The 13986-nt window shown below is 39.3% G+C and overlaps 1 protein-coding gene across 3 annotated transcripts in view; it reads right to left on the reverse strand.

Moving 5' to 3' along the window:
• Positions 1-3010: 3010 nt before the first annotated feature.
• SLC19A2 (solute carrier family 19 member 2) overlaps positions 3011-13986 on the reverse strand; it is a 36587-nt gene continuing 25611 nt past the window's right edge. For 2 of the 3 annotated variants that reach the window (XM_068985938.1, XM_068985936.1), the window contains 4 exons: positions 9042-9264; positions 7552-7744; positions 7049-7190; positions 3011-4882 (listed from right to left, as the gene is read on the reverse strand). In XM_068985938.1, the coding sequence (XP_068842039.1) occupies positions 4754-4882; positions 7049-7190; positions 7552-7744; positions 9042-9264 (687 nt within the window). In that variant the 3' untranslated portion in view covers positions 3011-4753. The remainder of the gene's footprint in view (positions 4883-7048; positions 7191-7551; positions 7745-9041; positions 9265-13986) is intronic. The other variant, XM_068985937.1, reaches the window with a different exon arrangement.

Genomic DNA, 13986 nt, shown 5'->3' on the forward strand with positions numbered 1-13986 from the left:
TTTAAGTTCCCCTTCACTTTCTGCCATTAAGGGTGGTGCATCTGCATATGTGAGGTTATTGATATTTTTCCTGGCAATCTTGATTCCAGCTTGTGCTTCATCCAGCCCAGCGTTTCTCATGATGTACTCTGCATATAATTTAAATAAGCAGGATAACAATATAAACCCTTGACGTACTCCTTTCCCAATTTGGAACCAGTCCATTGTTCCATGTCTGGTTCTAACTGTTGCTTCTTGACCTGCATACAGGTTTCGCAGGAGACAGGTAAGGTGGTCTGGTATTCCGATCTCTTTAAGAATTTTACACAGTTTGTTGTGACCCACACAGTCAAAGGGTTTAGTGTAGTCAATGAAGCAGGACTATATGTTTATCTGGAATTCTCTTGCTTTTTCTATGCTCCAGCAGATGTTGGCAATTTAATCTCTGGTTCCTCTGCCTTTTCTAATCCCAGCTTGAACATCTGGAAGTTCTCGGTTGATGTACTGTTGAAGCCTGGCTTGGAGAATTTTGAGCATTACTTTGCTAGCATGCAAAATGAGTGCAATTGTGTGGTAGTTTAAACATTCTTTGGCATTGCCTTTCTTTGGGATTGGAATGAAAACTGATTCCAATGAAATGGAATTCCAGCTGAGCTATTTCAAATCCTAAAAGATGATCTGTTAAAGTGCTACACTAAATATGCCAGCAGATATGGAAAACTCACTAGTGGCTCCAGGTCTGGAAAAGGTGAGTTTTCCAGTCCTAAAGAAGGGCAATGTCAAAGTAATTAAATAAAACTTGACCAAAAAATGAGAGTGTTTAAAAGCCTCCTATCATTTTTATTTTGAAATATTCCAAAAGAACTTTCATTTGAGAGTGCAATTTTGAGATTGATTGTTGTTCAGCCACTAAGTCGTGTCTGACACTTTGTGTCCCCATGGCCTGCAGCACATCAGACTTCCCTGTCTACCATCTCCTGGAGCTTGCTCAAACTCATGTCCATTGAGTCGGTGATGCCCTCCAACCACTTCATCCTCTGTTACTCCCCTCTCCTGCCCTCAGTCTTTCCCAGCATCAGAGTCTTTTCCAATGGTCGGCTCATTTGAAACTGACAGCTAAAACTAATTGTTAATAGAGAATGAGGGGGAAGGGAACTGATTTCTCATGTGACAGGTGCTCTCTCATATGTTCTTTCATTTCTTCATGACAGTCTCATGAGGTAAGTATCATCCCCACTTACTGATGAGGAAACTGAAGCTCAGGACTTCCCTGGTGGTCCAGTGGCTAAGGCTCCATGCTCTCAATGAAGGGGGCCCAGGTTTGACCCCTGATCAGGGAACAATCTCACATGCCACAACTAAGAATCGGCATACCGATCCCATATGCTGCAACTAAAGTTCCTGCATGCCAGAACAAAGACCAGACACAGCCAAGTAAGTAAAAAGAAATATTAAAAAAAAATAAACTGAAGCTCCAGAGTAACTTCCCTAATGAATCAGAGCTTTGAATGGCAAACTCAGTATTCTGAAGCCCCTTCTATCAGCATTACTTAATGAAAAAAGTAGAAGAATTACTAATACTACCACAGGATGCTTTTTCCAGAATCAAGAGATGATGTTCACAAATGCCTTTCCAAACTAAAGCATGTTATATAAATGTAAAGTACTAATTACACATGCATGCCTGCTCAGTTGCTCAGTCCTGCATGTCTGACTGTCATGAACTGCAGCCTGCCAGGCTCCTCTGTCCACGGAATTTTCCAGACGAGAATACTGCAGTGAGTTGCCATTTCTTTCTCCAGGGGATCTTCCCAACCCAGGGAAGATCTTCCTGTGTCTCTTCCATCTCCTATATTCGCAGGTGGGCTCGTTACCACTGTGCCATCTGGGAAGCCCTAGGATTCCATAAGAAGTAAGACAAATAGATACCCAATTTCTATCATTTGAGCACAATGCCTTGAATAAAGCATCCAGTGGACTAGACATCACTGACAGGCATTTTAATCTTAATGCTTTACTTTGATGTACTTTTTAAAAAATAGCATTTATTTAGCTTTTGTACTGGCAGGTGGTTACGTTGAGTCCATCACATATCATTTGTATAATTCAGGGTTCATGGGGCACAAACACAAGATGTGTTTTGCAACAAAAGACAAAAATAAGGTGTGGTTCCTGCTCAGATACATAAGATATGCTATAAGGACAGAAAATGTTATCTTTAAAAAGTTTTTTGCATGGAAAATTTCCAAGTCTTTGGTGATAATCAATAAAATGCCTTAATGAAGGTTTTGCAATGGGAACTAATGAGGAAGTACACATTCAAATACTATTAGAAAAGACTGGTTCGGTTTGTCGGGTAAAATGAACAAAGCAATTCTCAACTGATGGCAAGAAGATGCTTCCGTAGGTACCAGAACATTTGGGGCTATAACCAAAAGACCATGATTTTTTCAAAACAAGATGGCACCTTCTACCTTTGATTCAATTTCATTTCATTTATCTGAAAAATTCAGTTAACACTGAAGGGAACATTGGTCTTTTTAGTTTCTAATGGAAGAATGCTTTTAAAAATATAAGAGGTACCAACATGAAGACCAAGAAAAATAAACAGCACAATGCAGTGCTAGAAGAAAAATTGGGAAAACAACAGAAATGAGAGGGAAGTGTCAAAGGTAAAGACCAGCGCTTCCCTGGTGGTCCATCGTTAAGACTCCACCTGCCGATGCAGGGGCCATGGATTCAGCCCGGGTCCAGGAAGATCCCACATGCTGAGGGACAACTAAGACGTGTGTCACAACCACTAAGCCCATGCTCGAGAGATGGCAAGCCACAACTACTGAAGCCTGCAGGCTCCAGGGCCCATGCTCTCCACAACTAGAGAAAGCCTGCATGTAGCAAGAAAGGCATAAAAATAAATATTTTAAACAAGGAAAAATATACTGTAAAATATTTATTTAATAAAAAAATAACTATAATCTATACAGTATTGAATAAAAAGTACAACAAATTATTTGCACTTCTTTCCAAAACCACATACAGTACAACTTGCAAATTGGGTTCAGCATTCTACAAATAGTACCACACACACCAAGATATGAACTTATTATTGTCTTAAATAAGTAAAGGCTCTGATTGTATACAACAAACTGTGACTTAAATTCCAGGGAAATACTGCTTTAGTTAACATGAATAGTTTGTACCACAGTCTATTTTATTTAAAAAATTAAATTCCTCAAACATCATTTTTCTACTTGTTTCTGAGTACACATTCCCTATGTAGCAAAATAAAACAAAGACAAAATACAAAATTAGAGGCTGCTGTTTATGATATCGCTTCCTTTTTCCTTCCTTAGCTAGTGCTCTTCTCCTTTCTCTTATTCACAAAGGAAGGTGACTGGAAAATGACTTATTCTTATCCTCATTCATTCGCTTCTAGAATTCTTGCTTACATAAATGAATATGTCAGTTTTGGAATCCTGACATTACTATTCAGTATTTACCTATGTCATTCTTAAAAAGTTGACCTAGTTTTTTTTTTTTTTTTAAGATAAGGCAACAAAATTGGTTTTAAAATAGTTATGTCTCACATATGTGAGCAGTCACTTGGTAGACTAATTTCCCAATTAAATGTACACAGAATAACATTTTTCAAGTAACTTGGAAATGGAATCAATAGCAATTCTTATTTTAAGCAGATATTTAAGATGATCCACCTTTAGAAACAAAGGCAAATTTAATATACAATATGCAGGAACCAAGTCCATCCTAGTTCCTGTCCCACCAAAATAAAGAGGCTCAGTTTGTGAAAAAGACCTTGGAATAACCCAACAGTTAATGACACCTTTATCTTGGATAAGAAGGACAAATAATATAAATGCCATAAATGGAGATGAAGTTATTTTAAAAAGACTTTCCCATTTTATTTTGGAGATAAAAGGGAATGCAGATACAAAATGGACTAGTTATGCCTTTAGCCCACTTAGTAACTTTTCATCATAGATTTAATAGTCCTTCATACCGAAGAATAAAAGACAAGTAAACCTACCTTAAGTTTTCTGATTAGGTCACATATATTATTAGTAGGCCTCAAAAGTTGCCTTATTTTTTAACTAAATTAGCTTCTCTGGGAAGCATATGAATAATGTAAAAATATACTTCTAAGAAAAATCAACACAAACACACAACAATCAAGATGGGCACTGAGAGTATTTACACAATGAATTTTTTAAAATAACTCAGAATTAACACATATTCTTTATAGAACGCCAAACCAGGGCAAATGTCATCTGTAGAAACAAACGCACATCAGTAACACAGACATGAGAACTAAGTTGAACAGAGGCAGATGCTGTTAGAACACTATTTCGATTCTGATTGTAACATCCTGTGGCCCATGAAGCCCTGGTCCCAACAGGCCAAGCATCTGGCTAATCAGACACAGAAGTAGAATACTTGACCTATGAAACACCAAACTCACTTGTGAGCACATGTAGATTACCATGTGGTGCCTGACTGCTCTTGATTCTTGGTTTTCAAAAGCAAGTTCACTTCTGAAGCAGGAAAAACACATTCTTAAATTGGCTCTCGTAAGTATTCCAGGAAGTACACTTCATTTCTCAACTGTTACTCTGGGAAGACAAGGTATAGTCAACTGGCTGCTTTGAAGCCATGAAATGCATACTCATAAATATGTGTCTACACTTAAAAAAATTAAATACAGCCGGTTACAGCCGTTGTGCAGAATTCTTGCAATATGAAGCTCACTTGCAGTATGTTATGAGGGGGTCACTTGAGAACTTGATTCTGGATCTTCTTGCTTTCTATATTTCTTCATAATACTGACCGTACCATTAGCCAGGAAAACCACAGCGATGAGTGCAAAGTAACCAGCGTAGATGAAGAACTAAAGAGAGGGGAAGAAGTAATTTACAGAATTATCCATTGGAAGGTCAGCTCTTTTATTACATATATGTGAACAGACTCTATAATTAAAGATATGTTCAGTTTCTCAATACAATTCCAAAAAACACTGTGCTTACACAATGTGCCAGGCACTGAGGATACAGGAGGCAGGACAGCATGGTGACACTGGAGCCTGACTGCCTCAGTGCCAATCCTGACTACCCACTTACCGGCTGTGTGGCCTGGATGGAGAGACTCAGTGTCTGAGCCTCCACTTCATTTAAAACCCATTTTGTAATTCATAATATATCCTGATTACAGAGTTGTTGGGAAGGAATAGGATTCTGTATGTAAATGCTTATTAACACAATGCTAACACTGTTAATATTATTGGTTTTCATTTTTGTTGCTGTTATAACTGAATCCTGGTCTCTACCCTCAAGCCGACTAACTCAAGCTGATATGAGGCCAAATTCTGAAGATCAAGAATTTCCACTCGCCCAGAAGAGGGCAGTAGAAGGTCAACTATATTCCATTATAAGATAACTTTTTATAGGAATCTACTCTAAGCCATTTTTTAATGTGATTATATGATTTATCAATATCATTTTCTTATTAATATAACTTACTAAATACTGATAAGCTGGTTCATGGATCCAGTAAGCATGCCGCTCTAACCCTCTCTGTGTGCATGCTAAGTCGCTTCAGTCGTGTCTGACCCTTCACGACCCCATGGACTGTAGCCTACCAGGCTCCTCTGTTCATGGGGTTCTCCAGACAAGAACACTGGAGTGGGTTGCCAATTCCTTCTCCAGGGGATCTTCCTGACCCAGGGATCGAACTCACTTAAGTCTCCTGCACTGGCAGGCAGGTTCTTTACCACTAGCACCACCTGGGAAGCCTAACCCTCTGAGCCAAGTCCTTTAAAATGTGGATACGTTTTCCTATAGGAAATCGGTTAATTAATCATGGCAGTCATGAGTTTAAGCGCAGCCCACAAAATTATTATTCCACACATTTAAACCCACCACTTCTATAGCAAGATGACAAGCACTTATTCTCCTACCCTCCATCCCAAATGAAAGTACTTAACCCTTGAGAGGTCTTCCTGACATTCTTATTGCAGGCAGTAACTGGGAAACACATAAGTAATAATTACTTAAAAGACAATAATAAGCTCCCATTCCTCTGTTCCATCCACCTTTCCCCCGCCCTTTTCTGAGCCAGCATGATGCAAAGGGAGATGCATAGGCTTTCGAGTCAGATGTTGCTTTGAATCCTGGTTCTGCCACACTATTATTGACCATAACCTTAAACAACACATCTCTCAGATTCATTTTCTTGACGTCTAATCCTGATAGCAACCCTGCAAAATTCTATATAAAGTACCTGGCACACAGAAGGCACTCAGCACACATTATCTACTGTATCTCTTTTAGATCTCCTCAGTAAAAACAAAGTTAATTAACATGTCAGCTCTTTGTAGTCTAGGAAAACTAATACGTAAGTGGGAAGAACAATGGAGATAGAATCTTTTGAGCTGAGATGAGTTGGGGTAGGCACTTTTTGATTCAATTGCCCATTTTGCTAAAGTACATCCCAAGCCCTATTTACAACTCACAATGAATGAAGCCATATACAACTATACAATTCCAGAGTGAATAAACGTATTCACACTGTCTTTGGGTGTTTGTGCAGGTGTTTTCTCAATAGGTCATGTGTAATCCTAGTCATCAACAGCAAGTCATTACCTTGGTATCTGGGTGGGGGGTGTTTAAAGAAGGGAGGAGACTCAGAGAGCTCTCAAGTGAAGCAGGCATCTCAAACATAGGAAACAGTATTCCAGGCACAGAATTAAAAATGGAGGGAAATAATGGGTGAGGAAGCAGAAGGTCTGGGTCCAGATGGAACTAACACTACCTCTCAGCTCCACAACGCTGGATAATCACACTCAGAAACGTTCCAGGGCCTCATCAAAGAGATGATGGTTTCCGCATCCTCCTGACAGAAAGGAACTAAGGGTGGGGGATAACTGAAGGAAGAAAAGAACACTTTTACTTTCGATTTTCTATCTGTCTCTATTGTTTGAATTTGTTTCCCTGAAGCATGCTCCACTTCTGTTACCCTGATCAACCCATAACATCTTCAGTACTGAAACAGACCTTACCTGAGTGGTAATTTCCAAGCCAAGGCCACTGGCATCTACCACAATTAGAGTGAGCAGAGTCTGCAGTGCTAGGGCAATGAAAGTATTTACACCAAACACTAGGGCATAGCGCTCCATGCTGAGGTTTGCAGCAATCTGAAAACTTAAAAAATAAATAAAAAGAATGCAAAGATAAGAATTACTTCAAGGATAGTTACATTTTTTATTTCAAATGTGAAGAGTAGCCCATACTCTTCTACTGTCAATTCCCTTCCCAACCAAGTGAAGAGTATTCTTTTGCTAAATGATGTAAACCTCATGCAAATATCTGAAAACAGCAGAAACATAAACAAGGAAATAAATGAAACTTGCCTAAATGCTTCCTCAAAAGAAAAACTGATAATGCACTTATGGTATAATGCTTCCTCCCATTTGCCCTTGAACCAGAAATTTAATTTGTAAAGAAACCAAAAAGTTAATCCTGTTACAGCTCTTCTGATGCTGCTTTGAATCATAATACATACGTTGCTATTGTGATGAGTAACATGTAGATGATTCTGAAGACAACGTAGGATGCGTAGCACACCCAAATGTTACCCACAGTGTCCATGATATACACTGCAGCAGCAATCAGGAGAGAAAAGAGAGACAATGTCAGTTCTCCCCAAGTGGACCAGGATATTTTTATGTAACCGACTGCAAACACTGCAACAGCACCTACAAAACAAAAACAGAAAAGTAATTACTCATTTTGCTAAACAAGCACTATTTCACTAAATGAAAAATTCACCTTAGATTATGACATTTTAAGCTCTTTAAATTTATAACCAGGGTAGTTCAAGATTATGGAGGCCCTTGAAAGTTAGGCAGAGATTTTTGGACCTGATGGAATAAATAGTATGAGGCCATGGAGAGATGATGAGAGACTGAATTAGGGCAGTGGGTAATGAGATGGAAAAGGAGGACATAGAACCAGGGGTGCTGCTAAGGGAAAGCTACTGAGGTGGATGCAGAGGCAAGAGTCAAAAAGAACCATCCCGCCTGTAGCCTGGCAACATGGCAGGATGGTTCATCTCTCCTCCCATCTGAGGGGCAGTTTATCACGTGGTCAAATGACGATGATGAGGATAATGAGAGCTAAATGGTATGGAGTGCTTTTTAAGTGCTGGTCACAGTTAAAAGTGTTCACAGAAGTCCTTTATGATCTTCTAAGACCTATGAGGTGGATCAACAAATTAGAATGGAACGATAGATGCTAATGGCCAAAGACAGGCTCTGAGTTCAAACCTTGATTTTACCACTGACCATCTATATGACCTTAGGCAAGTGATTAACATATCTTTCAACAGCTTCCTTAATTGGAAAATGGGGGTAGTAACTGCAACAAAGGAATTCTGTGAGGATGGTGTTAATATACATAAAGTCTTCAGAATGGCACCTGCAACACAACATATACTAGCTACTATTGTTGGAAAGTACTGAACAGTGCTGCTCAAAGCTTCACACATGGCCAAAGCACGCGGTAAATCAGAGATAAAGGAAACTTGGGTAAGAAAACAATTTACAGGATCCTTACATTAGGTTTCCCAAAGGTTATAAAGAATTCAAGCATGATATAGGATGCTCAGGGCTGGGGCACTGGGATGACCCAGAGGGATGGTATGGGGAGGGAAGTGGGAGCAGGGTTCAGGATGGGGAACACGTGTACACCAGTGGCAGATTAAAAAAAAAAAGTTGATGTATGCCAAAACCAATACAATATTGTAAAGTAATTAGCCTCCAATTAAAATAAATAAATTTATATTAAAAAAAAAGAATTCAAGTTTGTTATCATAGTACTCCCTGAACGTACACTTCTGAACTGTCATCCTAAATGATAAAATCAGAGCTCAAAGTAAACAAACCATTCTTTGAGGTTACTTCAGATTTGAGAGGGGAGAAAACTGATCATGGTCAACTAAACTACCAGAGGACTCTCCCCACCCAACCTGCCCTACCGCCCAGCACTGCTTACCCAGTAAGGTTGAAACGGCCTCCACACCGCCGTTATAGATAGCAGCATGGTGGGAAGGCATCACCTGCTCCCACAGGCCCTGTGCGTAGTTAATGACTTGAAAATAGCCGCAGGTGGAGAGGGCCCACCACACAGACCACCGGAGCAGAGGGCGAGAGGAGTAGCACACCAGGAAATCATTCCACAGGACCTTCAGCACAAGGAGACGGTCTGGCTTGGATTCCTACCCAGAAAAAGGGAAGAAAGCAACTGGACAGAAAGCTGTTGTGTAGACTCAATTTTCTATTCAGCAGACTTTTTTCTGTTCCTTGAGAAAACCAATTGCTTCTTTCATATATGTTGTTGTTCAATTGCTTAGTTGTGTCTGACTCTTTGCAACCACATGGATTACAGCATGCCAGGCTTCCCTGTCCTTCACTACCTCCCTGAGTCTGCTCAAATTCATGTCTATATGTGTTTATATATATATATATATGTGTGTGTGTGTGTGTGTGTGTGTGTGTGTGTGTGTGGTGTGTGTGTATGAACTTCTCAGCAATTACATTTATTCCCTCTTGGGAGAAAAATATATTTTGCTTTAAATGTTCTATATACATTAGTACCTCCAGCAAATGATACATTGTTTACAAAATGAAGGTAGAAAGATGATCAGAGACTGCAGATGTCAGTCAAAGGGAGATGGCATTCCACATCTTCCCACACAGGGGCAAGCAGCATTAAAAACAAACAATAATTAGTAATCCCAGTAGGCTACATGCATGGGGTGGCAAAGAGTCAGACATGACTGAAGTGACTTAGCATCCACCAGTAAGTCACTGTTCAGGTAGAGTTCATGAATGAGAACCTATCAGATTCAATGAAAGATAATGGTTAAAACAGAAGTCTTAGGAAAAAATAAACCAAAACATTAGCAGCAGTGCTCTCTGGGTGAGGGGGTAATCAGTGATTTTAATTTTCTCCCTTATGTTTTTTCCCCCAGTATTTTTTACACGAAACATTACTATAATAATGAGGTAACAAAGCTATTATGCATGTAACTGAGTCAATCAAAACATGACTGAGCTATGTTCCATTATCCCTGGACTATGTCAAGAAGTCAGTGTGAGAGTCCAGACACCATATTCCAATATGCAATACAGTATTACTAACTGCAATCACCATGCTGTACATTACATCCCCACAACTTATTTATACCTAGAACTCAGTACCTTTCAACTCCCATTTACCCATTTTGTTTTTTTCCATACAAACTTTGGGGCCAACTCCAATCATATCAAAGGTCAGTCTACCAAAAGTTGCCATTAAGTTCGGAACCTTGCTCAGAACATAGGAAATTTTGCAGCTAACACAGGAAGGCAAAATGAGAGAATCCAGAGACCAAGAGGAAGCTACCTATGAAGCAGCATTCAAGAGGAAGGATGTGTGACAGAGGCACGTTACAGACTATCTACATGGATGGCAGCAGCATGCTTCAGGCCGCGAGCTGGCTGGCGGCCATGTCTTGCACATGCCGCTGCTGCTGCTCAGTCTCGTCGGCCATGTCCACCTCTTTGCAACCCCAGGTACTGCAGCCTGCCAGGCTCCCCTGTCCTGAGCAAGAATAATGGACTAGGCAATTAGGGTTGTCATCCCCTCCTCTAGGGGGCCTTCCTGACCCAGGAATCGAACCCACATCTCCTGTGTCTCCTGCACTGCAGGCGGATCCTTTACCACTGAGCCACCGGGGAAGCCAGTCTTGAACACGAAACTTCCTTTATTTTTTTATTTTTTTTTTTAGTTTTTTATTTTTTTAATTTTAAAATCTTTAATTCTTACATGTGTTCCCAAACATGAACCCCCCTCCCACCTCCCTCCCCATAACATCTCTGTGGGTCATCCCCATGCACCAGCCCCAAGCATGCTGTATCCTGCGTCAGACATAGACTGGCAATTCAATTCTTACATGATAGCATACATGTTAGAATGCCATTCTCCCAAATCATCCCACCCTCTCCCTCTCCCTCTGAGTCCAAAAGTCCGTTATACACATCTGTGTCTTTTTTGCTGTCTTGCATACAGGGTCGTCATTGCCATCTTTCTAAATTCCATATATATGTGTTAGTATACTGTATTGGTGTTTTTCTTTCTGGCTTACTTCACTCTGTATAATCAGCTCCAGTTTCATCCATCTCATCAGAACTGATTCAAATGTATTCTTTTTAACGGCTGAGTAATACTCCATTGTGTATATGTACCACAGCTTTCTTATCCATTCATCTGCTGATGGACATCTGGGTTGTTTCCATGTCCTGGCTATTATAAACAGTGCTGCGATGAACATTGGGGTACATGTGTCTCTTTCAATTCTGGTTTCCTTGGTGTGTATGCCCAGCAGTGGGATTGCTGGGTCATACGGTAGTTCTATTTGCAATTTTTTAAGGAATCTCCACACTGTTCTCCATAGTGGCTGTACTAGTTTGCATTCCCACCAACAGTGTAGGAGGGTTCCCTTTTCTCCACACCCTCTCCAGCATTTATTGCTTGCAGATTTTTGGATTGCAGCCATTCTGACTGGTGTGAAATGGTACCTCATTGTGGTTTTGATTTGCATTTCTCTAATAATGAGTGATGTTGAGCATCTTTTCATGTGTTTGTTAGCCATCCGTATGTCTTCTTTGGAGAAATGTCTATTTAGTTCTTTGGCCCATTTTTTGATTGGGTCGTTTATTTTTCTGGAATTGAGCTGCATAAGTTGCTTGTATATTTTTGAGATTAGTTGTTTGTCAGTTGCTTCATTTGCTATTATTTTCTCCCATTCAGAAGGCTGTCTTTTCACCTTGCTTATATTTTCCTTTGTTGTGCAGAAGCTTTTAATTTTAATTAGATCCCATTTGTTTATTTTTGCTTTTATTTCCAGAATTCTGGGAGGTGGATCATAGAGGATCCTGCTGTGATTTATGTCTGAGAGTGTTTTGCCTATGTTCTCCTCTAGGAGTTTTATAGTTTCTAGTCTTACATTTAGATCTTTAATCCATTTTGAGTTTATTTTTGTGTGGGGTGTTAGAAAGTGATCTAGTTTCATTCTTTTACAAGTGGCTGACCAGTTTTCCCAGCACCACTTGTTAAAGAGATTGTCTTTACTCCATTGTATATTCTTGCCTCCTTTGTCAAAGATAAGGTGTCCATATGTGTGTGGATTTATCTCTGGGCTTTCTATTTTGTTCCATTGATCTATATGTCTGTCTTTGTGCCAGTACCATACTGTTTTGATGACTGTGGCTGTGTAGTAGAGCCTGAAGTCAGGCAAGTTGATTCCTCCAGTTCCATTCTTATTTCTCAAGATTGCTTTGGCAATTCGAGGTTTTTTGTATTTCCATACAAATCTTGAAATTATTTGTTCTAGTTCTGTGAAAAATATGGCTGGTAGTTTGATAGGGATTGCATTGAATTTGTCAATTGCTTTGGGTAGTATACGCATGTTCACTATATTGATTCTTCCAATCCATGAACATGGTATATTTCTCCATCTATTAGTGTCCTCTTTGATTTCTTTCACCAGTGTTTTATAGTTTTCTATATATAGGTCTTTAGTTTCTTTAGGTAGATATATTCCTAAGTATTTTATTCTTTTCGTTGCAATGGTGAATGGAATTGTTTCCTTAATTTCTTTTTCTACTTTCTCATTATTAGTGTATAGGAATGCAAGGGATTTCTGTGTGTTGATTTTATATCCTGCAACTTTACTATATTCATTGATTAGCTCTAGTAATTTTCTGGTGGAGTCTTTAGGGTTTTCCATGTAGAGGATCATGTCATCTGCAAACAGTGAGAGTTTTACTTCTTCTTTTCCAATTTGGATTCATTTTATTTCTTTTTCTGCTCTGATTGCTGTGGCCAAAACTTCCAGAACTATGTTGAATAGTAGCGGTGAAAGTGGACACCCTTGTCTTGTTCCTGACTTTAAGGGAAATGCTTTCAATTTTTCACCATTGAGGATAATGTCTTCCTTTATTTTAAAAAATTCAGGTCTAACTGACCTTTGACATTGTATTAGTTTTGGTGTGTAACAAAATAATTCTGTATTTATACACATTGTGAAATGATCACCACAATAAGTATAGTCAACATCTGTCACCATATATAGCTGTAATTTTTTTCTTGTGATGAGAATTTTGAGATCTAGGAACTTTCAAATAAACAATACAGTATTACTATAATCACCATGCTGTACCTTACATCCTCACAACTTAGTCACAACTGGGACTTAGAACATTTTGACTCCCCTTTCTTTACCCATTTGCTTATCCCCTAGCCCCTGCCTCTGGCGACCACCAATCTATTCTCTGTATTTATGAGCTTGAGGTTTTTTTGTTTTTAGTTTCCAAATATAAATGAGATCATATGATACTGGGTTGGCCAAAGGTTTGTTCAGATTTTTCCATACAAACTTTTTGCCCAACGCAGTATTTTTGTGTGTCTTACTTCACTTAGCATCCATCCATGTCCATCCACATTGTTGCAAATAGCAAGACCTCATTTGTTTTTCTGTGGCTGTATAATGTTCCCGTGTGTATATATATGTGAGTATACCACATTTTCTTTACCCATTCATCCACTGTTGGACACTTAGGTTGTATTCACATCTTGGCTATTATAAATAGTGCTGCAATGAACTGGTAGGTTTATCTTTTTGAGTTAGTGTTTCCATTTCCTTTGGGTATGTAGGCAGGAGTAGAACTGTTGGATCTTGTGGGTAGCTCGAGTTTTAATTTTTTGAGGAACTTCCACACAGTTTTTCATAGTGACAGCACCAATTTACATTTCCACTAACAGTGCGAAAAGGATTCCTTTTCTCCATACCCACACATTTCTTATTTTTTTAAAAACAGCCATCCTAACAGGTGTGACATGATAGCTCCTTGTGGTTTTGCTTTGCATTCCCCTGATTAGTGAGTGACTTAAGCAC

This window comes from Capricornis sumatraensis, chromosome 14, assembly GCF_032405125.1.
Source record: "Capricornis sumatraensis isolate serow.1 chromosome 14, serow.2, whole genome shotgun sequence".
Lineage (NCBI taxonomy): Eukaryota > Metazoa > Chordata > Mammalia > Artiodactyla > Bovidae > Capricornis > Capricornis sumatraensis.